The sequence below is a fragment of the Neodiprion fabricii genome, chromosome 4, assembly GCF_021155785.1.
Source record: "Neodiprion fabricii isolate iyNeoFabr1 chromosome 4, iyNeoFabr1.1, whole genome shotgun sequence".
Lineage (NCBI taxonomy): Eukaryota > Metazoa > Arthropoda > Insecta > Hymenoptera > Diprionidae > Neodiprion > Neodiprion fabricii.
Window position 1 is genome coordinate 6,928,918 of NC_060242.1, and position 27,145 is coordinate 6,956,062.

Here is a 27,145-nt window from a genome sequence, read left to right on the forward strand (position 1 = left end):
TATTAAGTCGAGAATTTTAGCCATAGAAATATTTGTGTATTTTATACGGAGAACGCGGAGTATTGCATAAAAATAGGAAAATTTTTTTGCTGATCAACAAAAACACAATGACGTGGAAAATGGAGAAATCAAAAAAAAAAAGCGAGAATTGAACCGATGATTTTGTATTTTATTTAAAATCTTGTAATTTACTATGGAAGTCCAGTATTTCGAAATACTTTAGAGGTTTCATTGAGAAATTTTAGAAATAATAATCAAGTATCTTATGAAAAAAAGGCTTACATTATTCCCTAGAAAATTTTTAGATATACATGGCAGTTTGAGAAATTCTGGTCGGATGATATTATTATGCATATTTCAGGGGCAAACTTTCCGAGTCAGAAGAGGCGTGCGAATGTTGGTGTGGTATTAATTCGGGAAAGATGCAACCAACTTCTGGCGATGAGGGAGATGCGGGGGAAGGGAAAAATACGCGCCTGCAGGGAATATCGAAGAACCCGCGGGGTGCAAAATGTATTCTGATGAGCGTCTCAGCGGGGAAGATTGCAAGGAAGTATCTACTTCGAACGGCTTCAAGATAAGAAACAGCTAAAGAATTTCTAAACGACTTCTCGTTCGAACTGGCAAAGTATCTTTCACCGTATAAACATGCTGTACATACAGGTCACCGAACGTATAATAAAAGCAGTGAATTGTGCGATAAGATTTTTTTTTAAGAAAAATGACACATTTTCGAATAAGGAATAAAAAATTTTATGGTTGAATGCGAAGCGTGAACAAAAAATGATTGCCGCTCTTCGCTTGGATTCTTTTTTTTCCCCGCCCGTGTACCCGCTTTTGTAATAAAATAAACCGCGAGTGTAATTATTACTTCGCACACGTAGTCCAATCACGCAAATGTAGCGTTATTTTATTTACCTAATTGGTTATATTATTATAATTCGTTTGCACATTTTAAACCTATTGCTTTTATCTACATGAGTGTATTTGTTTTGTTATTGGAATAATTGTATTACATGCAAATGAGTGAGGTAATTTTTTGATCAATCAATTTATTTCCCCCTGTGTGAATCTGACCGATTGCTTATTAACAAATATGATAATTCTGGCTCCGCGCGATTCGAATGTATGAATATTTATCCCAACGCGTCACGGTAACGAGGTCGATTTTTTCAGCGTCAAATAAAAAACCAACAATAAGAGGAAATTGAGGACAAGAGTAAAAAAAAATTATCGGCAATCGGAAACGCGATAGAGTCGGCGGATTCGAAAATTTCTCTTTTTATTTTTTTGTCACTAGTATAAACCGGTACAACAATTTAAATGTTTTTCAATTAGTTTCAATACAAATTAAATATCATATTATCAACGATGTAGAGTTAATAAAATCTATGTAACAAAAAAAATTACAATTAAAACTTAACTTTTCGAGAATAATTCGCGTTCCGGAAAATATATCTCAAACCGTTCGTAACCTCGATATTAAATTAATTATTGAGAAGAAAAAGAAAATAGGGTTCAATGATTTTGTCGAAAATAGTTTACCGAATAAAATGAATCATCGTAAGGTAAAATTGAACGAATCGACCAAATTTCTATCGATCTGAAACCAGATTGAAACGAAGTATATCGACGTACTTAAACCTTTGTTTAGAAAATTCATTGTGTTTTTATTATCCGTAAGAAAAATAATAGAAATCATCGATTTTTGACTAATAAGGCTCGTCAACCGAAATCCGTTCAATCGAGGTCAAAGGACATGACTGGATTTATCATCCATCACGCCGTCTTCAATTTCCTCGGAAACTCTAAAATCAGATCGTATTGACAGGTATAAAAATGCTTGCTTACCCGTGTATCTGTATATCGCATTGACGCGTTGAACATGGCGAGTCATGACCTCGATGCAGGCCTCTTCCGATTTGTAGTGGGCGAAGAAAGTGTGGTCAGCCTGAAGGTAGAGCATACACGTTGTCTTTTTCGGGTCCACCGAGGTACGTTTGCGGAGCACTCGAGTGTACCTCTCTCTGTACAGTCTAAACAATACAATTCCAAGCGATGTTATAGCTGAAACAACCCTTCTCTGTATGGGGTCAAGTGTGCCTAAAATAATAGGGAAGGGATCGAGGATTTTGGCAAAATTTGGAAAGGATTCAGAGAAGCGGGCATCAACATCCCGGAAAATCAAGTAAAAGCATCGTTTAACCCTGCTAGGGAATTTCTCTTATAGATTTTTCCCGTGAAAATTCACTTTCAAACATGCAAAAATCACTCTTCTTTTATCATTTGCAAATTAACTCACGGAATTGAGAACAGATATGGAGATCTCCTGAAGAATTTCCCAAGCAGAAGCTTGGTGTATCAATACGTGAAACAAACTTCTAAACGGTTTGTCGATATGAACTTGCTTGCGGTTTTTGTGGTTGTTATTTTATGTAGATGAAAAAGACAGGCTGACTGAACATGGCTGTGATATCTTTACAGCCTAATGCGAATATATAAAGAAAAAAAAAAAAAAAAAACAACATAAAACTTTAGTTGAAGCAGGTCAAAGACGCGTCGCTTTGTCGTTTGAACGTCATTTTATGGTAAAAATAGGTATAAGACGGTAAGGGGATCTTACTAGACAGTTTAACTAACGATAAGAAAACGTGGAAGAAAAAAAAAACCTGTAAGAGCATTATCAGAAAACCCTCAAAGTGATTCTTCTTTTGTCGATCCAAACTTAATTAACAGTAAGAAGATTTCCAGAGAAGACAGATGACTTTTTGTACATCATAAACGTTTCTGGCAATGAAATAAATTTCTTGAGTCGCAAAAAAAAAAATGATTTCTGACCAAGGAAAAAGTAAAAATCTAACCGTCGGGCAGGGAATTCGAAAATCCTTCCTTCCTAAAAACGTTCGCTTTGCTATTCGCGGTTTTAAAGTGTCCGCAAGCTCAGCTTTAATAAAATGTTTGGATAATTCAGTCGGGTGCATCGAGCCGTTTATGAAAAGCAAGAAATTGTTGGAAGAGACATATTTCATTCCTTTTCCTCCCCCTATTTTCTCTTTCTCACTCTCTGTCTTTCCTCTCTCTGTTTTTCTCCATCCGTTTAGCTGGCTTTCCCTCAAATTTCCTCCCTTAATTTGTCGTAAAGAAAACATGTCTGTACAACGTATAAAGAGAAAATACCGTTGAGAAATGAAACAGGAAATCTAAATGTTACGACGTAAAAAGTCCCTAGGACGTTTGATTGCACGTTAGCATATCAATCATCTTTGGTAAACTGAGTTGAAAATCATGATCGGTAATAATATTCAGTTTATTTCATTCAGTTTCAGTTAGAAAAAACAACCGAAAAGACCAAAAAAAAAAAATTGCATACAGATCAGATGAACATTTGATTTTCTGTAAATAAGAAATTGGATTGGAAAGACGAGAATCAAACGAAAAACTACAAAATCATATAAAACAGATTTATTCTTTCATTTTGTTATGGTTTCAGCCATGTTCAGTCATCCTAAGGAAACCGAATCAACGTGAAAAAGGACAGTCAATGAAAAATCCCTAAGAATATATCCTTCGCTGTTTCAAAACTGAATTCACAAAAAATCCAGATTTCATAGAAATTCTTTTTTCTTTCACAACCAATTTCGTATTCCGATGAATTTGATGCTAGCGAATAGCGGATATCTTTGAGGAAAAATTCCAAGACCGAAGCAAATAGAGAGGAAGACGGAGAGAGAGAGAGAGAATATTTGGCCAAGGAAAAAAAGATTGCCTGAACCTACTTGTCGAGTAGTTCCAAATTGTGGGAACTGGCAGTTGGTTGCTTCCTTCGAGCATCCTTTGGATAAAAGCCGGGCTTTGCGTGAGACTTTCCATCGTTTAGGTGCTGGTAGATCGGCTGCGAGGTGTTGGGCTGATAGGTTGCCTCACTTTTTCTGAAACTGGAGTTCATCTTTTCAAATCGCGTGGGCATCAAGATCGAGCTCGAAGATACGGACTCATCCTTCCTTACTCGAACCCTCGATGGTCACCCTTGACGCTATCCTGACCCGGACTTCTTACCAGCTATCGTTCTTCGTAATCGTTTCCCCCTCCCTCCCTCCCTCCCTTCACCCCTTACCCCATTCCCATCCACCTTTTCCTCCATTTCCGCGGAAGTCCGAGCGATATATTACGCGGAAATTTTCACTCTGTAATTTTTTATAAACTTGTCGCACCCTCCGGGTTACCGTCGATGCACGTTTCTTATCGTCACACGAAGCCGAGGCAGACTTCCTTGCATGCTCAACGTAATTAGCTCACGTCGTATCGTTTATTTTTACACATGTAGGACGGCTTATAACCGTGACTTTACTCTTGTACGTATACAATTGCTGATAATACTTCCGCTGCGTCACTCGAGCGTTTGATTGAGGAAATAAATAAGTTCATTGTTAACGTTCGGGAAAATCATTCGAAACGAGAATTTACATGATTGTACGTGTGTAATCGCATTGCGTACAATACAACTAGGGATGTAATTTTTCAATCACAAATTACAGACATAATTTTTTAATTGAGACGAGAATAAAATGCTTTTTGCATTTTGTGTTTTTTTTTTAAATTAAAGAATCAACATCTACTTTATATTCTATTTTGCTCGCGAAATATTATACGAGGATAATCGTGTGTACGATACGACGTGTGAAAGGGGGCTGATTGTAAGGGATGACAAATTCAACGTATTATATGCGATAATGATCTCGACACTCATCGTCGTTCATCACATGAGATAGAATTGTATCGCTTCTTTTTCCTTACTCTCCTAATTGCGACGTTTACAATTGAAAAAATCCCCCTCGTAAAACGAGTGATTTATACGGTATATTCGAGTATTGTTATGCACACAGGTAACGAGAGTTCACCTACTCTTGACTTTCAGTGAAAAGAATTTCAATAGATGGAAGGAAATGAGGAAATTTGACGCCAGACGTTATTTTACATACGCTTGTTTATACAAGGAGTTTTTTTCGCCAAAAATCAATACAATCATTTCATTTTATTACTACTTGGTATATTTTAAATACATTGAGAATATACCAAATTGTTATATTCGCATCCCGCGGAGATCTCGTTAAAAATACAAAAATAAAAAATATCATAAGTTTCAGAAAAGGTTGGATATCTATGCTTGATTTTAAATCGTTTCAAAATTCGTGAAAATCTAGTAGATTCGTTTCATTTCATTCTACGTTGGCTCATTTTATTGAGAAGAGTATTTACTAAAAATTCACCGAATCACTTTTTTGTATGATATTGGTAACGTTAAATATCTAATTTGACAATATTCTACCGACATTTTTTATGATTTACAAAACGCAATATTAAATCAACTACTGTAAAACAAAAAGAAAATCTGTTACAGTTTCTTTTTTTTAATTATCGAAGAGAGCTTCGTAGCTTACGAACACAAGCTTATGGGAAAATTAATTAAGAGATAAAAAGTATCGATTTATGGACAATTCATTTGAAAACAATCTTCCAAATGTAAAGCTCTTACAATTTGAAATGAAATAAATTTACTATAATTTAATTTATTTTGAAGCAATTTAAAAGGATGATATTTTATATTTTCTTATTTTCGAAGATACGAGTACTCAACGAACAATTATCTTGTATTATAATGAAGTTATTAGACAATATCGATCTTTAGCTAAGCAACCTCGTCAATCGTGAATCGACGAATACCCATATCGATTGTCGTTCGTTTGAAAAGCACAAGAAAAAAAAATGGTCATGTTTATCATAGTCGAATAAACTTCAGTATTTGAATAATGTTTATGGAAAATGCGCGAATGGAGTGAAATCCGCACGCCTCACCTTACATTTGATATTCTAGCGTATCTAAGAACTGAAAGTTTATATCTACTCGTGGCTGTTACTCACGTATGGTTGAAGTTGAGGCTACCATTTCGATGGAGAAGCTCGCTGTCGCACGAGTGCTCTTGGCGCGGCGTCGCGACGTCGTTGGAGCGATACGCGATCGTGTGGTATATGGGACTGACGTCGTCCTCGTCGTTGACGTCGACGTCGTCGAGCGACGGTGACTCGCTTCGTCTCTTCCTGAAGTACCTGCTTGCTGGCTCTATGTAAATTTCTTCACCGTTGGCACTCCGCACTGTGCCGTCGAAGAGACCGTCTGACGTAACAACCCCGTGAACCAATGCGGTCTTGTCATCTGGAAAGAATCGCCGGAAATATTTCCCTCAACGTTAGTATAATTTCTTGTCCGAAGGATGGTTTTTAATATGTGAATTGTAATGTTTTCGTTTCAAAATATTCAAGGACGAGACTCTTGAAACGCATCGCGAAGCATAAAAGTCTCTGTCCTTGAAAAAAAAAAACAGAAAAAAATATCTCTCCATCTGAAAATAATGCGCAGCAAATATTTTCCTTAACGTTAATATAATGTTTCGTCCCGAAGATGGTAAGCGGTGTACAAGAAGAGTTCTGGCCACAGATTCCTGCGCCGACACAGTTACCGACACTTAGTCTAGACACAAACCCGTTTCTAGAACGTTCGACGGCGGGAGACATCCTCACTCTGATTGACTTTATCGGTCCTTCCGAATTTTGTTGAATGAGAGTTAAAACTATAGAAAAGCAGAAAAAATTGCGATTAAGGTAGGGCAACAAAATTATCGGCTGATCCATAATGTTAGACAATTAAATGATCCAATGATCGACAAAGTCCATCAGAATGGGGATATACCCTACCCTCAAATGTTCTAGAAGGGGGTTTGTGTCTTGGCTAAGTGTCGGTAACTGTAGCGGTGCAGGAATTTGCATCCAGAACTCTTCGTGTATACCTACTGATGGTTTTCAGTTATCGAATTTTAATATTTATATTTCAAAATAATTAAGCATCAAAATTTCTATCCTTCAAAGCAGCTAACATCTACAGTACCTAATGTTCACGAACGGTTGGTAAAAAATCGCTATTTCTAAACGTTACAGTTTCAAGTATGGGATTAGTCATTCTTTTCTTCCTTGTAAGTTTTTCAGACTATTGGTTCTTCAGTTATTGGTTATTTAGACTAATCAATCCTTTCCGTTATCCCATTTTTCAATTGATCAATTAATCCACCGTAACGATCGATCGATTACTCGACTTTTCAAATTAAATTAATTCTTTATCCTATCAGTCGACTGATCGAATTCCACGATTAATCAAAGTTGGCATGTCCTTGCACATAGGCGGCTAGAATTACGAACCAGCTGGTAATGCAGCGTTGAATAATTTCGCAAGTTGTATCATCTGCTTTTAGTCAGTCGGAGAATCGATAACTGTGTGATTAACTTGCAGCTCAATGCAGAGATCTGTGCAGGATACGGGCGGGTACTTCGTTACTCGTAACATTCGCAGACAGCTTCGTGTGCATCGCGGGGGAGAGGAGAAGAGAGCAGAGAAGAGGAGAGAGGGAAGGAGAGCGTGACGTACTGAGATTATTGAATTAAATCATAGCATATCGCTTTTTGGGGGGAGCAGAAATTTCATTTGCTGGCTAATTGCTCGCTGATGGAGTAGATTCGATACCAAACTTGGGCTCTCTCCCCACCAAATTCGTATGAATTTATCTTCTCTTTACCCCGTCGTTTAATTCTCATTAAAAAAAATTTCGCACAGAAATTTCAAAGGGGTTTTTTAGTTACTTCTGTAACTTGCTGGTTTTTCGTTAAGTGTTCTCATCAATAAGTGAGCGGGACGTGGAAGCGTTTAATTAACAATACAAATATAATTTACCCTTGTCAAACACTATATTTTTGCAATCGAATATTTTATTTTAATAAAACTTCAATCATTATTTGACTATTTCAAGGCTGCATCGAACTTATGGTCGAATAAAAAAGTATCAGTGGGAGAAAAATTGTAATACGAGTTAAGAAATTTGTGAGATACAAGTTTGTAAGGTTATTGCAACGATCATACGTTTCAGGGAAATATTTCGGAATCTCCTTATACTTCGTGAACTATATTTAGTGAACTATAATCCTCAAAAATTATCCCATCGTTGCAAAGCAATAATTTTTCCGTGTCTTCAGTCTTCAATCTCGTACTCAAATTTGAGGAAATTTCTAATCGGTTGTTTTCTAGAGTTTCTACATTACGTGTTAAACAGCACACGGATCGAACCGGGGGTTAAGTAAACAGTTGTAATAGCGGGAAACGAAAGTTCCAATGAAATCCCGCAATGATGAGCATCGGCTGAGCCGCAAATTTGCATAAGCACTATTTTGCGGGTTGTTCGGTTTCGAGCCTGGCATTGGTTGCCTGCTTGCGTCAACAAACAGCGAATTCGATTAAACGCGTGAATACATATTTAAGTGCGTGCTCGTCGTTCTACGTAACGATATTCCGGACCAAATTCCACAGTTAAAACAACATCGCACGATAAGAGAAACGGCGAACGAGTTCATCAAACTTCTCAGACACGTCGACAATCAGACAGCTCTTCCTGATAATTTTCCATCGCCGGAGGAAATTTCAATAAGCACACATTCCGAGCCCGATCGGAAGACTTCTCTACAAGTGTTCCTGATTTTCCAAGCAACGTCGTCACGCCATCAGTCCAGTATTATCCGTCAAGTAGATAATCTTTTTCAGGATAATCATCTTGTTTTTTTTTAAAGCTTCGACGTCTACCCGATACAACCAAACAATTTGTTCGCTCAGTAAAAATATATTCAAAGAAATTCTTATTTAATTAATATTTCGTTTAAACCGGTATTTTGTTTCAGCAATACCACCGATTAACTATGTATGCATTTGAAAAAAGTATCCGTTCTCGATGAACATTCTACTTTATTGAATCTAAAGAATTTGTTTTTGTTTGAATGAAATAAATTCCTAAGACGAATAATTTCCTTTTAAACAATACAAGCAATTTTATTTTGCAATATGCGAAATGAAATCAACCTTTGCCATCTTTGAACACATTTTCGTTTCTTCAGATCAAACGAAGCGATTTGCAACAACAATAATTTGTCGTAAGAAACAAATTTTTTTCTTCAAACGAGCCGCCGAATTCATCATCGACAATGAAACTTTGGGCGTGACTGAATCGACCGTTCCAATCTAAGGACCGCGTTTCTAGCTCCTTTCCTGAATCCTCGGAGGGAATCCTCGCTACGATTTCAATTTATTACACGAGAGAATGCAGCTTGCAGTTCCCTCGGGACTTCGAGGAGGAGGAGAAGGACGTGCGACGCTGCAGGAAACGGTCGAGCGAATTTCTACGGCTGGCCAAGTCTGCTCTGCATTTCTTGCCGAGGAGGACCGTCCGCAGCCTCAGATCTGTTACAACCAGCCAGCCTCACTCCAGGATCCCAGAGAGCTCAGCGCCGGCTGAAGTGGGGTTGGAGGACAAGGGCTCTGATTGCCACTCCACTGCCCGTCGAGTCGGCTTCCCCATGTGTCATTCTTCATCTGGTCGATAGGCGGTGAGCGAAGCTACGCCATTGGGCACTTCTCTTGAAACCGTTGCGAAAAACCCGCGGAGTCAAAAACCGCGCAGTGGATGCACACCGGCTGGTTTCCGAAAGTTAATGAGTTTGGCGTCGTGAAATTTGGGACGAATGGGCACAAATTATCTCTCGAATGGGGGAACCAAATTCAGGAAGCGAGAAAACGAAAAAAAAAAAAACTCACGTCATTTGCGCCGACGATTGTGAACGCGAGTGAAAAAAACATTCCTGCTGTGTAATTGGAACGAATCTGGCCAAATTGTAACAAGACAATCCGAAGTACTAACAACTATTTGAGAAAAAGTTTCATGATCAGAACATTCAAAGTAATCGAACAATGTGTTCTTTCCTCTATTCCATTGTTTCCGGGCTTATTTTGTAAATTACATAGTTTCCTTTTTTTTTTATCTTTTTCACAAGTAATCATCTTCAGAGTGATTGAATGGTATGTTGTTTTACAAGTACGGAAAGTGGTTGAAAAAAAAAAAACAGTAAATCAAAGGCAGTCAGGAGCAAAAAAAAAAAAAAAGAAATTCCCTTTCACCTGACCATACATCATCAAATGACTTCTGACCAAGTATAAACGTTACGGCGATTTTCGCACCAAGTTTTAAAGATCTACGGCACTACATTCGTGTAATATTTCGTGTATAAAATCCGAAACGGATTGGGTCAGCACGGAGCTACGTGCTCGATGTACACTGCAGCAGCCAACAGGGTTTAGCCATTTTTCATGCGCTTGCAGACGTTTCCCAGTACCTTTAGCGAAGAGGTGAACCAACCGAAACAACAATAAACATTGAACCGGGTCAAGTAGTCTGTCTAGAGTACCGCGGTCTGCTTTTTCCCAAAGTGTATATTATGCGTTTGAGTATTTGTGTGTGTGTGTGTGTGTGTGCATCGTTCTCGGTAACTAAACGGTGAACTTTACTGGCTGGATTTAATAGACACACTCAGCCCCCCCGGCCATGTAACATAGCGTATCGTTCAATCGATAAAGGGTCGAACCCTACCTCATATCAACTTACAAGAAAAGTATCCCAGTTGATCTATCCGATTTGATTTCTTTTGTAATATGTCATAGAAGACTGTTAACCAAGCGACACTTATTTTTTTTTTATCTGCCATTTAACACTTTAAGGGGACGAAACCACCCTCAAAATTAAGGCACGTCAAGGGACGATTTAGCATTTTCACTCACAAGAACATAACATTTTTTAATCAATTCAACTGGACAAGTTTTCTCATAACGAGAAATGGAAAATTTAAATTGATCAATTAGAACAAAAAAAAAATTACCAAATCGCCATTTGACATGCCTTACTTTGGAGGGTGGTTTCACTCTCCTAAAGTGTTCAATGGCAGATAAAAAACAATATGTGTCACCGAGTCTTTAGTCTACTGTAACATATCACAAAGGAAATCAAATCGGAGAGATCGACTTCGGATACCATCCTTGTTAGTCACCTTTCCCTATCTCGTGCTTTCCACACAGCTCTGATACCCAGCATGCTTTATTCCTCTGGAAACGATGATACGAAGGGTTTGGACCATTCGCTGAACGAGTGAATCAACGTCCGGTGTTCCGGCAATCGGAATAACCTTCGCTGGAGGTCAACATAGAACAACAGAGTTTTCGGTACATGGACGTGGGCGCGAAAGAAGAATTTATACACCTCTCACGCACGGACGCGTATTTATGTCGGTAGAGTGGTTTCGAGGCTGCTAAACTACTCTCACCTCGGTGAACGAATGCCATGGACAGATGTATGGGATACAAATACGCGGGTAGCACTCCACCGTGCCAGAGAACATGGAGGTGCGGCCAACTTCCCTTAAGGGCCGGAAGTGCCGGGTTGCGCCTATTTATCAACGCACCGTTGACTACTTCTTATACGCAACCGAAGGGGGCCCTTACATCCTTCTTGCTCCGTCTCGCCCATCCATCTTCTGTATACCTTATACCTACCTCGCAAATAAATATATTCACTGTACAACCCGGCACGGATGCCACTGAAACGCGTGTGAGTTACGCCTGCCTTGGAAAGGAAGATCGAAATGCACTCAGCGGTTCGTGTGTACGCGATAATTTATCATCTCCTAAGTGTTGGAACGGTTCGTGTACACTCTACAGAGGACATGAATCTCACCTTGGTTATAATTCAGGTACTCAAAACGAACTCTGGCATTGTCCGAAATTTCAGGATCTACATTGCAGGAGAAACGTGATCAGGTGCTTTCAGCAGTCGATGTTCGACCAGATCAAAAACATCGGAATCGGATCGTTTCAAGTGTTCCAATAGTAAAACCCTTTCTCAAATTGCTGATAGCTTGACTTGTGGTACTAAATTTCGCTCAGATTAGTTTCTATCGAAAGGTAGGAACGTTATTTCATTCGCGTCCATCGTCATTGGCGCCAACAGCATGGTTGCAGAATTTCCTCTTTTTTCAACTGATTACCCCCCAAGGAAAAGTCGTCGAACTGATTTGCCAGTTATTGTACAACTTGAGACAGTCCTCCGTCCTTACGTAGCTTGAATTGTAAGCAATATGAAGCATCGTTCGACGATCCAGCATACCCGAAGCAGATCAGACGTTGAACCGCGAGTTATTACTCCGGCAATATCTATCAAGATGTTGGGCATGACTTAATGGTGGAGTTAGGATCACGTAGCAGGTGCCTGCCCACTAGCTCAATTCCGACGGAGCGATGGTATGCCTGGGTCAGTTGGTAATACTTCGAACCCCGCGTCTCGCCTTGTCTCGTTCACGGTGGTCAGGAACGCTGAGAATTCTTCCCCAAAGATTAATCATCGGCATCGGTGTTTCGCGCCAGCCCATCTCCCCCCATTCCCTCCGCCTCAAACTCATTCGCCAATGTCACTTAAATTCCGATGAAAGAGCCCGTCATACTTTGGAAATTGAAGGAGAGAACGACTCGCCTTCGCAACCCTTTTCCAAAGTAATTACTGCACTCAGTGACTCATGGTAAAGAGGTCTTTGCAGAGTTGTCATCGTTTCGCCACTTCCTTTGCGCCTTTTCATCCTTTCATTTCCAACGGCGAGCATTTCCTTTTCGTTTATTTAACTCCTGTTTTTATAATTGCAAAAATTCATCTTGAACCTTCCGCAGCTAAAATGTTGGTTGCTTTAAGTGTTCGCCGTTACAGCTGTAATTATTTTGTCAAGTTTCTATCCGACGGTAATTAAACTGTCGGTACCGTATAAACACATTTACGGTCAAATTTTCCAAAATTACTCAAGTCCATTAATCGCTGAACTATTGATGGTTGAAAATTTAACTTTTCGGTTACATCGTGCCGAAATACCAAATCAATTTTATTTGTCGATATAAAATTATCATACAATTTTCGTTAACGATTAGTATGAACCAACGACCCTAAAGCTTGGCATTTCGTCAGTCCAGTGAAACAGATTTTTTCCTTTAACTTTATTACAAAAATTTCTTTTAATTAATCCGTTTCTGTTGACAATCTCGCCTTGAATTTCTCTGGAGACCGTAAGTCAGCTGCGTGCAGCAATGCGATAAAAAAGCAAGAGGCCGAGGGTTGAGTAAGCATTTTCAATGGTTTTTAGAATGGGGGAATAAATTCATTGAGTAATTGCGGTAATTAATTAGCCAAGTGTTTCCGCAAAGCCGTATATATGTATACGTACATAGTGAGTAAATTTCAGGCCAAATTACAGGTGAAAGTTTATACAACGAGTCTTGCGCATAAACAACATCAGCAATAAAATATTCCCATTCCCGTACAATGCATTGGTTTGAAATAATACGTAATACGCGGGGGAATTATGTCGGATTCAGTATTGAATTTTTCAAATCGGTGAATATACTGCTGATTGTTTCGTATAAATAAAAATAGAAAAAAAATAAATAAAAATAAAAAAATACTCACTCACGCAGTCACACACACACACTTGGGTAATTAACTGCAGTGTAGGATCGAGGAATTATGAGGCCAATTAATCTGTCGAAATTGGGATTAAAAATCGTGTAAAAAAAAAAAAAAACCCTGAGGGAAAATGAAAAAAGAAATATATCGATTTCATCGATTTCACACGAATGCAGAGGCAAGCTCACGTCACGCACACACGGTCCCCAAGTCACGGGGGGATAAATCTAGCCCGATTTGTTGGCTATTCTGGTGTTCGTCAGCATTTCGTGTGGTCGAAAATTAATGCTGATGGCATCCGATGTTGTATGACGCCGGTTTAGCGGTAAAAGCGTGCAATCAGAGCAGTGATTGATGCGGCCCGCCTCCGGGGCCGAGACTCGACTCTCCGCCACCCTCGAAACGATATTAAACCGTTCTTCTGCACACACGTAACCTGCAGCCTACACTGAGAGAAATTTTTAGTTCCGGTTACCGCTCAGACCTTAACGATTTTCATTTTTCTACCACAATCGAAAAATATAGTTCTAGGTAAAAAATGAAAATTAGTTCTCTAGCTGTTACTATTCTTTCTCATTACGATCGCTGTTGCTATTTACCAAAAAAGGCTCGACAATAGCGCAAAATGGTTACGATTACCCCATTTTACGTAATCCCAACAATGTTCAAACAGTTTTTTTAACGATACCAGTTTTACTGAATTTTTCTAGTTACTGTAACAAATGAAATTTTTCTCAGTGTAGCCACCCTCTTTCTCGTTGTTCGTTCGGTGTCCGTTTGAAAAAAAAACCATACGTGAAAACGAAAAAAAAAAAAAAAAAAACACGCCAGACGGAGTAGAAAAAAAAATATTAATTTTACCCAGTGATTAAAAAAAAAAAATAACGTTCTTACGATATATCGAAGAATTTTTCACATAACTTGGAACTCAAGTTTCTGTCTGCTACTTCTTTTTTCAAATTTTAAGACTTTGGTATTAGTTTAACTGGCTGTTATTTTGTAAACTGATCGTTTCTGCCAGGTCTGTATTTTACCCAATTTCCTCCAAGTTTCATCGGATTCTGTAAATTAGTTTTCTCGGAATTTAGAACACAAGTTAATGATTGTTCGAATGTTCAAACACTCGTCATTTCTTAGCCGAAAGTTATGCGTAAGTTTAGAAAGTCCCACTAATCATCACAGACAGATATTTGATTACGCCTCTGAAAAGTTCGTCCGAATCATTCAAATCGTTTTTCCGAAATAACGACCAAACACGTTCTCACACACTTATGCACGGTAGAAAACGATTCTATGGTCAACGGAACGAGTTTCCAAGTTGAAGTGAAATATTATCGCTTTTTTTTAATCTTCGAAGCTTTTCCAGACAACAAATCTAACAACCCATTTCATTTTGCGATGCTATCAGGAAACCATGAAATTCAAACGTGATATACAGTAAGAGCTAAAAATAATCGATGCATCGATTGATCGAGTCTGAAAAAAATAATCGAACACGTCTCAGTTAAATCCATAATTTCGTATTCTTTTGAATCGGTGCCTTTGAAACAAAAATTTTGTAAATTCCGTTGCGTAGTCCTAACGGAAGAAAACTTTTTGTATAATTCATAGTTTCATTAAAAATATTTTTCAATTCCAGGTAAAAATGTTCATTTATCTCTCACCAATTATACTATTGCGTCTTTTAGAGAAATAAAAAAAAAAAAAAAACCAAAAAACCGATTGCGATGAAAAATAATCGTTGAGATTATACTGGATAAATCGGGGAAAACAATCGTGTATTTATTCGAAAAACGATTATTTTTCGTAATTCTCGAATGGAAGGTAAATCTGCTCGTCGATCTTTTCCGTGTCGTGACAATCGACCGGGTCGCAAAATTGCTTCGACGTTTGAAATTCGTTATTCGATTAAGCCGCTCTTCCTTCTCGTAACTCGGGCGATATTTTCTCACGAGACGAATCGCGCCCTCGTCACCTGTTAGCGAAGGGAACGTAGGATCGGTAGAATCGTCGACGACAGCCTACGGGAGAAGCTGATTTGTAGAGAGAATATTGTACTCGCTCGGGAGTTACGGAGAGAGAGGGTGTAGGACGAGGACGAGGATGAGGAGGTGGACAAGGAAGAGAAGGGAGAAGGAGAGAAGCTCGTCTTGTTCGACGGAGGAGGGTTCAGGTATTGAAAGAAACATGAGGCGTTGACAACGTCATTATTTCACCCCGGAGATTTCCTTTGGGACATTGTTAACGCCGTCTACACACCGTCGCTCATTAATTCTCACGCAAACTATAACGCATGAGAGAGAACGGACCGAGGTGTTATTTTCACCTCTTCGGCACTTTCGTCGAAAACCGGGCTGTCACGGTTGTGTCTGTTGCATAATTCCGTCAACGGGGGAAAACGAAAAATAACCTAACGCGTAAAAGTTTATCAGGTATTTTGCCCCGAACCGACCTACGTCTGACTTTCGTCATCAGCGATTTGAAACATTTTCAAGTATGGTGTAGAATGTGCAAAACATAAAAAAAAAAAAACAAAAACATTTTTCACCGGGTTTGAGATATTTTAGACCACGGGTGCGATTTTTACTGCTTACGAAAACATGGAAACGCAATTTTCTAATGACAATAGCCGCAATCGATCGGCTTTCAATTTTTCTCACCAATTCCTTATCAGAAACGAAAATTTTAAGACCAAGACAAGAGTGGCCAAGCTTTTGGTTTAGAAGCTACAAACGAAACATGGAATGAAAAAGTGAGAAATATCTAATTACATATGTATAAATTTTAAAAATATACAATAATATTTTACACGTTTTTTTTTCTTAAGAGTTCCTTAATCTGTAGTATTTTATTATACTTGCATAATTGCATACGGTTATTACTAGATCATGTCAAGGTTTGAACTTTTTTATCTGAATTTAGTTACAGACAAATGTAACTAGAATTGCCAATAATAAATTTAATCGAAATATCTCGTATGATATCAGTAATCAGAATCGTTTCAGAGGGTACTGATTAAAAAATTCATAATTAATGGAGAAAAACTCAATCCGTGTCGAATATGCACAGTCCGATTTCTTTTTGTTGCTTTTTTTTCAATTTTTTTATTTAACTAATATGTAAGTAGAAACGGCACAATTCTGGAATCTTCAATTTTTCGTTCGAATTAGAAAATCTCCTGTCATCGTTTGCGATAGAGATCGAGATTACTTATTTTGTTTTCTTTCTTTGTCGAAACGTTTTTGTAAGAATACACATTCCACGTCTCAGCAATTTTATCATAGAACGAGTCATCATTGAGAAAAGAATGTGATAAGAAATAACTTGTAAATATTTTCTAGCATCGCAATATTCATTCATCAGATTCATCTGAATTTAATAAACATATCCGTGCAGTGGTGTGAGAGAAAAAAAAAGTTAGTAACAATCGAGCAAAAAAATACGGTACGGGTACTTAAGTCTCACAATCAGTTCTGCTCCGTTCGTGAAATCGACTTGTCGGCTTGAGAGTTCACTACAGATTGACAATTGAGAGTCACAGACTCGGGTTTGAGGATTTGGATAATCTTGTTTACGCAACACCAAATCGATAAGCCGGCAGTTCAAGTTTGAATTTCATGAAACGCAAACAAAGGCACAAAGTGGTTACGAATATTGAATGAAATTGCAATTTGTACGACAGTTTTTTGTTAAATGAAATATTCGCGAATCCAGAACTGTGGAAGTCGAATAAATATTCCCAACAACAAGCCGCAATGCAATGAAATTGCTGGAAAAACTCACTTTTCAATTCTTCTCAGACCAATATCTGAAATACCCTCTATTCGATTCTACTCCGGCCGATATCTGAAAAACTTTCATTTCAATACTGCTCAGAGACCAATATCTAGAGAAGTATTGCATGTTACGGTAAATTCAAAATTTAAATCAGATGGAGGCAGATTCATTTTGTGTAAATAGTGTTATGAAAGTTGAAACTTCATGCTAGCAGCATGTTTTCGTTAAATAAATAAAATATCAATTTTCGCAGTCGCCGTAAGCCAAGGTTAAAAAAAAAAAAGAGCACGATTCTTTATAACTTTAAAACTGGTAACTTTTGCCGGTGGAAAATTATCGTTTAATCAGTTTTCTTTAAACTTTCATTCACGATTTACTGCATTCTTGACGTTGACGTTAAACTAAACTCCAATCTCGTGCAAATTTTCTTTCCATCTCTGTTTTTGCATGCACTATTCTCTTTCCATCCGTTCCTTTACCAAACTATAAACTCGATAAATTTTTGTATTTGCTTATATTTATTTCTCTTCTAAAGTAATTTATTGTATTCAAATTTTAAAGATAAATTTTTCTCGATAGAAGTGAATGACAATTTTAAATAATTAATTATCTTTCAAGGACAATTGGAATAAACATTTTCTTTTCCCAAGTATACGGTTGTTTCTTCGTTTTACTTCACTGTCATTGGCGCAAATAACGTTTCTCGAGATTTTTCAAACGCCTCTTTCCTTCTCCTGTAACCTTAGATTCTTACGGTCCAGCCGATTTCTCCTTATAAAATTCGCCTGAAGGTATATAAAAAAAAAAAAAGCTTTCCCCTCGCTTACATTTTAGCAGGTTGACAATACCCGAGGACATGTATCGAGGGTTTTTCCATCCCTCCTGCAGGCGAACGACGCGTTTGGCGACGCAGAAACGCGAGCACAATGAAAGACGCAAAAAACTACCCCACTAACGCGTTGAATCCATTCGAGAAGCCACTCTCACTCTCTCTCTCTCTCTCTCTCTCTCTCTCTCTCTCTCTCTCTCTCTCTCTCTCTCTCTTTGGAATACACAGCCGAGTAGATAACGTTGCAGGTATACGTACCATGTACGTATATTGGATACACACACGTGATATACGCTGTTTATAAAGGAGGATTGTAAGATGATATACCCAAGGCATTGTGGGCCAGTGATGCCTTTCAAACATGAAAATACATTTTACGCAAATCCACGGAGGCGATGGATCCGTGAGCTTGCGTTCGAACTTTTGACGCGTGCGGGCGTGTCGTGCTTTATTTTCATCCCCTTACACCCGAAAACCGAAAGGCAGAGATTGGTGAAATCGAATTTCAGCTCAAGGGAAGCCGAAGACGTACACTGAGAGAAATTTTTAGTTCCGGTTGCCACTCAGTCCTTAACTTTTTTCATTTTTTACCTCAATCGAAAAATATAGTTCTAGGTAGAAAATGAAAATTAGTTTTCTAGCTGTTACCGAAAAGTCTAGTATCTGTTACTATTCTTTTTCATCACGATCACTGTTGCTATATTTTCTTGCAACTGTTGCGAAAATTTAATGCTTGTGCAACGATAAGTTGACGTTAAAGCCTCGTTTAACTAAAAAAGTGGAGTAAACATCACAAACTGATTTTGCGTTGCAATAAGCAAAAAAGGATCGACGATAGCGCAAAATGATTACGCGTACCTAGTTTTTCGTAATTCCAACAATATTCACACAGTTTTTTTAACGATACCTGTTTTACTCAATTTTTCTAGTTACTGTAACCAATGAAATTTTTCCCAGTGTACGTGCATCATCTTTTCGAATCCGAAGCTTGTGGAAAAATCGCAGGTGTATCTTTGGACGGTGGAAAAGCGAGACGTGATTTTCTTTAGAGTTTTTCCCGTAATAAACCTCGGGCAGAAAATCGCGTGTGCGAATACAGCGGTAGATCGGTGTTTCTGTGCCTCGTGCGAGTGTATAAGACGCCTAGCCTGGAGGGAAGACGACTTATGGCTGACACACGCCCGGGCGACAGAAGGGAGGAAAGGAAAGACGCCTCCAGGAAGCAAGGCGCTGTTCCTAATCGTTTTGCTTCAGAACTTGCTCGAGCGTGGACACACGTGCTATCGTATTTCCAGGAAATATGTAACTGCCGAAAGATCTACGGTTTATACACGTGTAAGAAGAGAGAGACGGAGAGAGGAGGAAAAGAGAGAGAGAGAGTGAGAGAGAGAGAGTGAGAGAGGTTGAAACGCGAACGCGTCTCAAAGTGGAGCGACATGAATTACAAACCACAAGTTTCATTGCATATTGCGTATTAGCCGATGCGGAGATATTTTTTTATGTTATGAGATACGACTCGTAAAACGAGCTTTCGTCAAATTATTTTACTCCTAAGATGCGAAGATCGTCGCTTAAAGCCCACAAAATTATGAACAGAAGCTTAGAACTCGATGCATCGTTTCAGATTGCTTTGAAATTTTTTCAACTTCAGTGTGGTCGTTCGATTTTATTTTATTATGCCTGATTTTGTTCGTATCTCACGAATATTGATAAAAGGTGTAGATTTTCGATCAACCAACCTCCTTCATTATTAGAATATATTAACTCTTCAGCTACTTCGATTACTCCGTTTGTATAATAATAATCACTAATTTTACTCAAAGACTTTGTAACTAACGATCACACAATGAACGTATGAATCGCACCGTCATTCCATATTGATTGACCAAATTTCGGCAACAAGAACAACGTGAAAGTAGTTCGGTGATCTTGAATTCCTGACGAAAATTGAAGTTGGTAAAGTTAACGTAAACTTGGGGACAATGAGTCTGAGACGGCGAATTTTTTCCACTAGAAAGTTATGTTGGCCACACAGAGAAACCTACAGCGCCACAGTAAAACAATAGAATACCGCGGGGATAATGACTTGTTGGATTGAAACGTATTTTAAGGTTAGATTCGACGGTCATGCGTCATGTAAAGTTTATTGAGATTGAATTAGTTTCGCGCTTGGCCGACTCTGGCGCTGTAGGTTTCTTTGTGTTGCCAACATAACTGTCTAGTGTGAAAAATTTGCCGTCTGACATTCATTGTTTCCAAGTGTACATCCAAATATGGACTTTCAGAAGAAAACGGAGTTTTTGGTGTGTCGGAAATGAAGTAAACAGTGATGAGGAAAATGCTCCCGAGGTATATACACATAATTCGGAAGTTAAACAACTCGAAAGTCATTCCGTGGTAGATAAAAATAGTGAGAGTTTCTCCAGCACTTCGTTGCGCAAACGTAATTAACTTCAATCTTGTAATTCCCGCCAATCTAATAAGTAAACGGTAGACAAAGAGAGCGAGAAGAGAACCCTGACGATGTTTCACCTTCAATTCGCACGTTCATTTATTACACCATTATTACATTAACTCAGGGTGCGTAAGGCGCGGATCAGAAGCTCGAGGCTTGTATAGGAACGTTAATAACTTTGCTCCACAGGAGCTGCATAACGGTGTGTATCCTTTGCTCGTACATACAACGGAAAATACACAGGCAGACGTATTTACCTCGGTCGGTAAATTGGCACCGCGGTATAATACGAAGACGTATAGATATAGGAGCTGTCTCGAATTACTTCTAGTAAAGCTTACGTCAGCAGCGAGCAATTAGTTGGTATCAAATGTCCCCTACAACTTGCAATTAGAGATGCTGGATGGCTGGAGTTGGTTACCACTGAATACCCGATTTGGTCGATGGGTCTCTTGTCCCTTATCCAGCCTGTATCTGCTACGCACACTTTGCGCCTTGGGCACCCAGCCGATCGCTAGGTTACACAATTGTTCACCACACTATTTCCGATTGTAGTTTATGCCGTACATCCGTTACCAAGGATTCGTTTTCTACCTGAACACTCTTCAAATCACTTCCGTGTACTTGGCGAGAGGTCGCTTACGAATTCGGTCAAAGTCACTGGAAGTTACGGAGGTTCGTTTAAAGTAACGCGAAGTGATGTCAAGATATGTAAGTTCGTTTGAAGCGATATTAATGCACTTGAAGTTATGGAAGATCGTTTAAAGTCATGCGAATTAGTGACTCGAAGCTACAGAAGTGTATCTGAAGCCATTTGTAGTGGACTTGGAGTTATGGAAGTTCATACGTAGTGTTTTGAATACACTTGAACCTATGAAAGATCATTTAGTCATGTAATAGGTGACTTAAAGCTATAAAAGTTCATCTGAAGTGATATGAATGAACTTGTATTAATGGAAATTCATTTCAAGTCATCTGATTGCATTTAATTCCAATTCCATTAGTTTCTTAGTTAACTTAAAATCGTGCGAACAAATCCAATCGAACTCTGTGATTCATTCTTTCTGAATTCAGATAAATTCATTTGAGTTAATCAACGTTATTTTGAATAAATATTGCGTTCTGGAATAGATTTGGTCAAAAGTATACATATATCAAATGAATAAACCCATCCAGTATTGAATTCCCGTAAATAATTTCCTGTACTTTGAATCTATTCGACGACGCGTTTTTTAATCGAAACTTTCTTTCCAATCAAAGTTGGAATGGTTAAATTTTTTTCTCTATTATTGAGATTACTTTTCCCACTTTTTCGACATTCCAGTCAGCTCATAATTCTTCCGCTTTCGTATCCCGAGGGAAAACAGCGAAGCGCTTGGATAACTCGCATGTCTTTAACGAGACAAGACAGACTCTGATGAGATTTCCAACTCTCCTCCGTCTGTCCCGCACTTTCGTCCCGTTTCAGAAACGTTTCTCCGTCAATTTTCCTCCGACTCTCGTCTCTCCGTCTCTGCATCTTCGGAATTGAGTCAAGTACCTTTTCCCTGGCCTCGTGCAGGTGCCTCATATTTCGTTACAAAGATATTGGGACCCCGGAATTTCTACGACCGATATTTCGATAACCGTTAAGAGGATTAATAAGAGTAGATGGCTGAAATTCGGTTCAATTTTTAGACATTTAGGCACACGTCGACAATCAATTATTCAATTCGATTTCAGGCTTTGTTTTAATCAAAACAACGTAGATTGAGTATAATGAGAATATTTTTGTTTCTTTATTTATTGAAATCAAATAATGAGTAGCATCGTCATTGACAATAAAGTCAATCGTCTAGTTCTCAAAAACGGTTCAAAAGATTCTCTTCAAATTTGGAAACAATATTCTTCGATAATTTACCCTCTTTAATTAACATTATAGTCTTTAGTTGACTGGATCTTTTTTTTTTTTTTTAATCTTCAATTTTCAAACGTTTGCCATTTTTTCAAAAGGAGGAAAAAAAAAAGTAAAATTGGATCGTGGCAAAAAGAATAAATAATTCAAGTCTCTGACGGAATAAGCCAGTTTTTCTTCTCACACCTGTCGAGTTCTCTCGTCACGAGTCACGCCTCAATTCACTTTCTTTCTTTCTTTTACTCTTCTATCAAATCACTCCTTTACGTCCTCAGCCGTAACGTCGCAGCAGGATTGAGGGTTCGTAATCGCGTTGATACAAAAGGGAAGGAGACAAGCTCTTAAAACTAATTCGCTTTACTCTCGAGATGGCGACGCTTGTGGAGAGAAGAATTTCACTCTCGATTGAACAGCGGCTAGACGCGTTGACTACGTAAACAAAATGGGAGAAAAAAGTGAGCAAAGTAAAGTAAGAGGAGTAAAAAACGAAAAAAAATAAAAGTAAAAAAAACCGTCCGACTGACGGTTCTTCGTACGTAACTCGAATGAAATTTCTCGTCAGATTTTCTCACATTTCAAATCCGTACATCTTCAGTTATTCTGAATTCTTCTACGAACGAGATGATTCAGAATAATTTATAAAAAATTGTACCAGTGATAGATTTTTGTTGTTAAAACAATTTTAGAAAATCACAGTTCTCTTTTTACTTATATCTGTTTGGACGCAATTTTTTTCTTCTACTTTTTACCAGTATTCCAATTTTTTCATCTAGATAACAAATGTGCAAAAATTGAGCAATCTTCGATGCGCGTTAAATAAATTTCACACCTTAAAATAAGTATCGTGCGCGTGATGCGATGATAAATAACCAATGTTCCTGTGATAAATAATTCTTTCGGCGGGAGGGAAAGGTAAATATGAAAAGAGGAATGTAAAAAAAAAAAAATAAAAATAAATAAATAAATAAAAAAAAAATAATCACCCGCCCAGTTGACGTGTAAAGCTTTCGCGTTATAGATAAATCGATATTCTTTACGCTCTTCGGTTGACTAATAAATTTCTTCGCTTAAACCAAAACGAATTTCTCCCTCCACGTATGCATACATACAGGAATGTATGTGTATATACATGATAAATAGGGCATTCCATGCCAATTCTACCCGCCATCAACCCTCACCACCTCCGATTTTGCTTCAACTTTAACGCTTTAATCGAAAAAGTAACCTCTAAATTGTTTCACATATTTTCGACAGCTGGTACTAAAGAGTTGTCTTAATTTCGCACTAATTTATATCCCAATATCCGTCAGTCATACGAAACAATCGTTAATACAGGAAATTCTCAACGATGACGTGGAGATGGAAGGAAAATATTTTTTTTTCCGAACTGCTGATAAATTATTCATTTATTTTGTTTTTCTTTTTTTTTTTGCTAAAATGCGTTATATTTTCATGAATTTAATTTTCACCAAAAAATTCCTTGCAAAAATACGAAACTTTTCAGACCTTGCCAAAGATTGGGAGATCTTTGGTAACGAGAAGTTACAACCAAACGAATGTCAAGGAAACGAATAATATCAAAGCATTTAACCTGAACTAAATGTCTTCGTAATTGAATTACATCTTACAAAGTGAAATTGTCAAAATAAAATCAATTATTCACTTGTTTGGTAAACAAATAATTCAGGGTTACACGTATAATTACGCATATCGAACACGATGTTCGATCTATCACATAATGAATGTCTTTCATAAGCATGTAGTAAAAATGAAAAATTATGTACCTACGTAAGTTTATGAAATTAAGAACCCTGATTTATTGATTATACATCGAGTTATAAATGAAATATGTTGGTATAAAAAATGGTACGAAAATAAGACAAAATTTTAACTAGCGGTAGAAAAAATAAATAAATAAATAAATAAAGATGTAAAATAATTCAAGGGCTACTTTTTCGACCCCCGAAATACTGTAATTGAAGTTTCATGAATTGTAATAAAAAATAAATATCGACGGAATCGATACGATATTTCACTCAGGGAATAGACGCTTGTAATTTTGGTCAGGAAACAAGTCTACTGTGCTCGAGTGTTGTAAGGTTTAGAGAAAATTCGAGGAAAACGGCGACTCCTCGAGATAATAAAACTCTCCGTCTTAAACTGTAGGAAGAAGGTAAATCCGGATGTACGTTTCTTGTTTGGGAGGTTGGAGCTTGGCAAAAAGATGTTGATGCATCCGTTTAACCGAGATTTCGCCGAATGCTAATCCTTGTGCATTATTAAACCGTTCTTGCAGCCGCCGGAGCCTCGTGCCTCCGAATCTAATCTAGGGTGGTGATTTAACGGCGAACAGAGAGAGAGAGAGAGAGAAAAAACCCTCGACGGTTAGAAATAGAGGAAAAGGAAATTCTTCGCAAAACTTGGAATATATTATACCCAAAACTTTCCGCACGTCGACGATTTTTATATATAACCGATGACGCAGAATGCATATTGTTATTCGGTACACTGAGAGAAATTTCATTTGTTACAGTAATTAGAAAAACCGAGTAAAACAGGTATCGTTAAAAAAAACTGTTTGAATATTGTTGGAATTACGAAAAACGAGGTACGCGTAAACATTTTGCGCTATCGTCGATCCTTTTTTGGTAATTCCAACGCGCAATCAGTTTGTGAGGTTTACTCTACTTTTTTAGTTAAACGAGGCTTTATCGTCAATTTATTCTTGCACGAGAATTAAATTTTAGCAACAGTTACGAGAAAATACAGTAAGAGTGATCGTAATGTGAAAGAATAGCAACGGATACTAGACTTTTCGGTAACAGTTAGAAAACTAATTTTCATTTTCTACCTAAAACTGTATTTTTCGATTGGGGTAAAATATGAAAATAGTTAAGGACTGAGCGGTAACCGAAACTAAAAATCAGTGTAGGATTTGTCGCTACGTTGCATAGCGCGAAAAAACGGAGATTCATTCGAATATAAAGCTGTTGAAATATTCATTTGTTACTTCGAGAAAAATTCCATTTGCTTGTGAACAAGGAGAAATTTTGGAAAACTATAAAGAGTCGAACAGATACGGTATTCGAATTTGAATAATGAAATTTCGATTCAAGGAATTACGTGTCAGAAAAAAAAAAACAAATTTACGGGAATGCATTGCTAGTAAGATTTATTTCACGTTTTTGTTGCGTCATAGAATAAATCGTTTTCTCAGTCCTCGTATAATTTTTTGTAAATCGATCTTACTTGCACCTTTACGCGGATGAAAACGACGCAGAATAAGGAGATGAATATCGAATGAATCGAACATTTTCCTAATGAGAATTAAATTTTTAAACCCGCTGTTGGATAAAAGGATCGAAATAAAAGGAAAGCTCAAACAGTGGGGAAGAAAATACGGTAAGAGGAATACCTGTAATGTATTGTATTATGTATTGTAACGACGAGTCTCAGCGTGATGCAACGTTCAATATTTAAAAACTTTATGCACAATTTACTTTCGCTCAAGCCGACGAGGTTGATTAAAAATTACGAGCTTACGAGGTACTTAACAAGTTGTTTTCATTATTATTTTTGTTTCTTCTTTCATTTCGTTCGAGAAAAACGAAGAAAGATTAACTGCGCGATGTTTCGCGCTGTTTACTCGCCCTGCAGTGCAAAGAAAATTGTGCAACTATTTGAAGGCTAGAGCTAAAGTAAGCGAAGAGAAGAAGTGGATTATTTCTAACGTGTAACTAAAGAATGAGTAGAATTTTTATTTTTTTTTTCTTGGTCATGGCTATCGACTAAAAACTTTGAGACTTATTCATCAACGTAAAAAAGACAAAAGTAAGCTTTACAAGTAATAAATAACGATTTTTGTTATTATTCGACGTATAGAATCAAAATTTATTTATTTAAATGAAAAAAAAATTTTTTTTTTTGTTTGTTGACCTGTGATTAATTATTATTTTTGAATGTGAATTAAATGCGAAGCTAAAGTTTTCGTAATTGTTATTTGCAATAAATATTTGAGAAAATACGTAACTTTTGCTTAACATGCGAAATATCGTTTTGGTTTCTAAAAAAGCAAACTATATCTAATAAAACTATTTTTTCTTTCATCAGTCACGTGCAAGAAATGAAAATTTGACATTTAGAATCCAGACTCAAAATTCGTTATCCTACCGGTGTTATAATCGAGAGTTTTCTTACGGGTAAAAAAATTTCTCAGCTCGTGAATGAAAATATTCCAACTTGTAACGATCGCAGTATTTGGATGAGAGAATTGAATCTTAATTCGATGGTTGAAAATTGTGTTAATTATAAACGTAATTTTGAAAACCCGCTTGACAAAGATTCAAGTTTTGTAAATTTAGTTTTCAAATAACTGTATTACACCAGCAAAACGCAATCCCATATTGAAAATCTGATTGGAATTTATGTTGCAAAGGGTGGTATAGTCCAGGTTGGGGCGCGCAAGCGTATTGCCGAAGCTCGGAATTTATTCGTGACATCGAAATCGAGGGCGAAATCCGTTGTACATAAAGTTTGCTCGTTGAATAACGCTTCATTAAATCCCCCAAACCAGTCGGTGTAATACAAATCAACGAAAAACCTCCGAGTATAACAAATACCGAGAAGGAGAGGAACAAATAAAAAAAAAAAAACTTACCCTGCCTGTATAAAATACAAGTGCGTAAAACGCGCATAAAAAAATATTGTACAATTTCACACCCTGATTAATCGATCATTCGTCAATACCGAAGATATTCCAATTTCGTCTGCTTAAA

The 27,145-nt window shown here is 37.6% G+C and overlaps 1 protein-coding gene across 1 annotated transcript in view; it reads right to left on the reverse strand.

The window, feature by feature from the left end:
- The window catches only part of LOC124179772 (disintegrin and metalloproteinase domain-containing protein 10-like), a 200,365-nt gene that overhangs the window by 37,410 nt on the left and 135,810 nt on the right, over positions 1 to 27,145 (reverse strand). The window contains exons 5-7 of the mRNA XM_046564499.1: positions 5,920 to 6,211; positions 3,777 to 3,935; positions 1,852 to 2,036 (exon numbers count right to left, since the gene is read on the reverse strand). Coding sequence (XP_046420455.1) covers positions 1,852 to 2,036; positions 3,777 to 3,935; positions 5,920 to 6,211 — 636 coding nt within the window. The remainder of the gene's footprint in view (positions 1 to 1,851; positions 2,037 to 3,776; positions 3,936 to 5,919; positions 6,212 to 27,145) is intronic.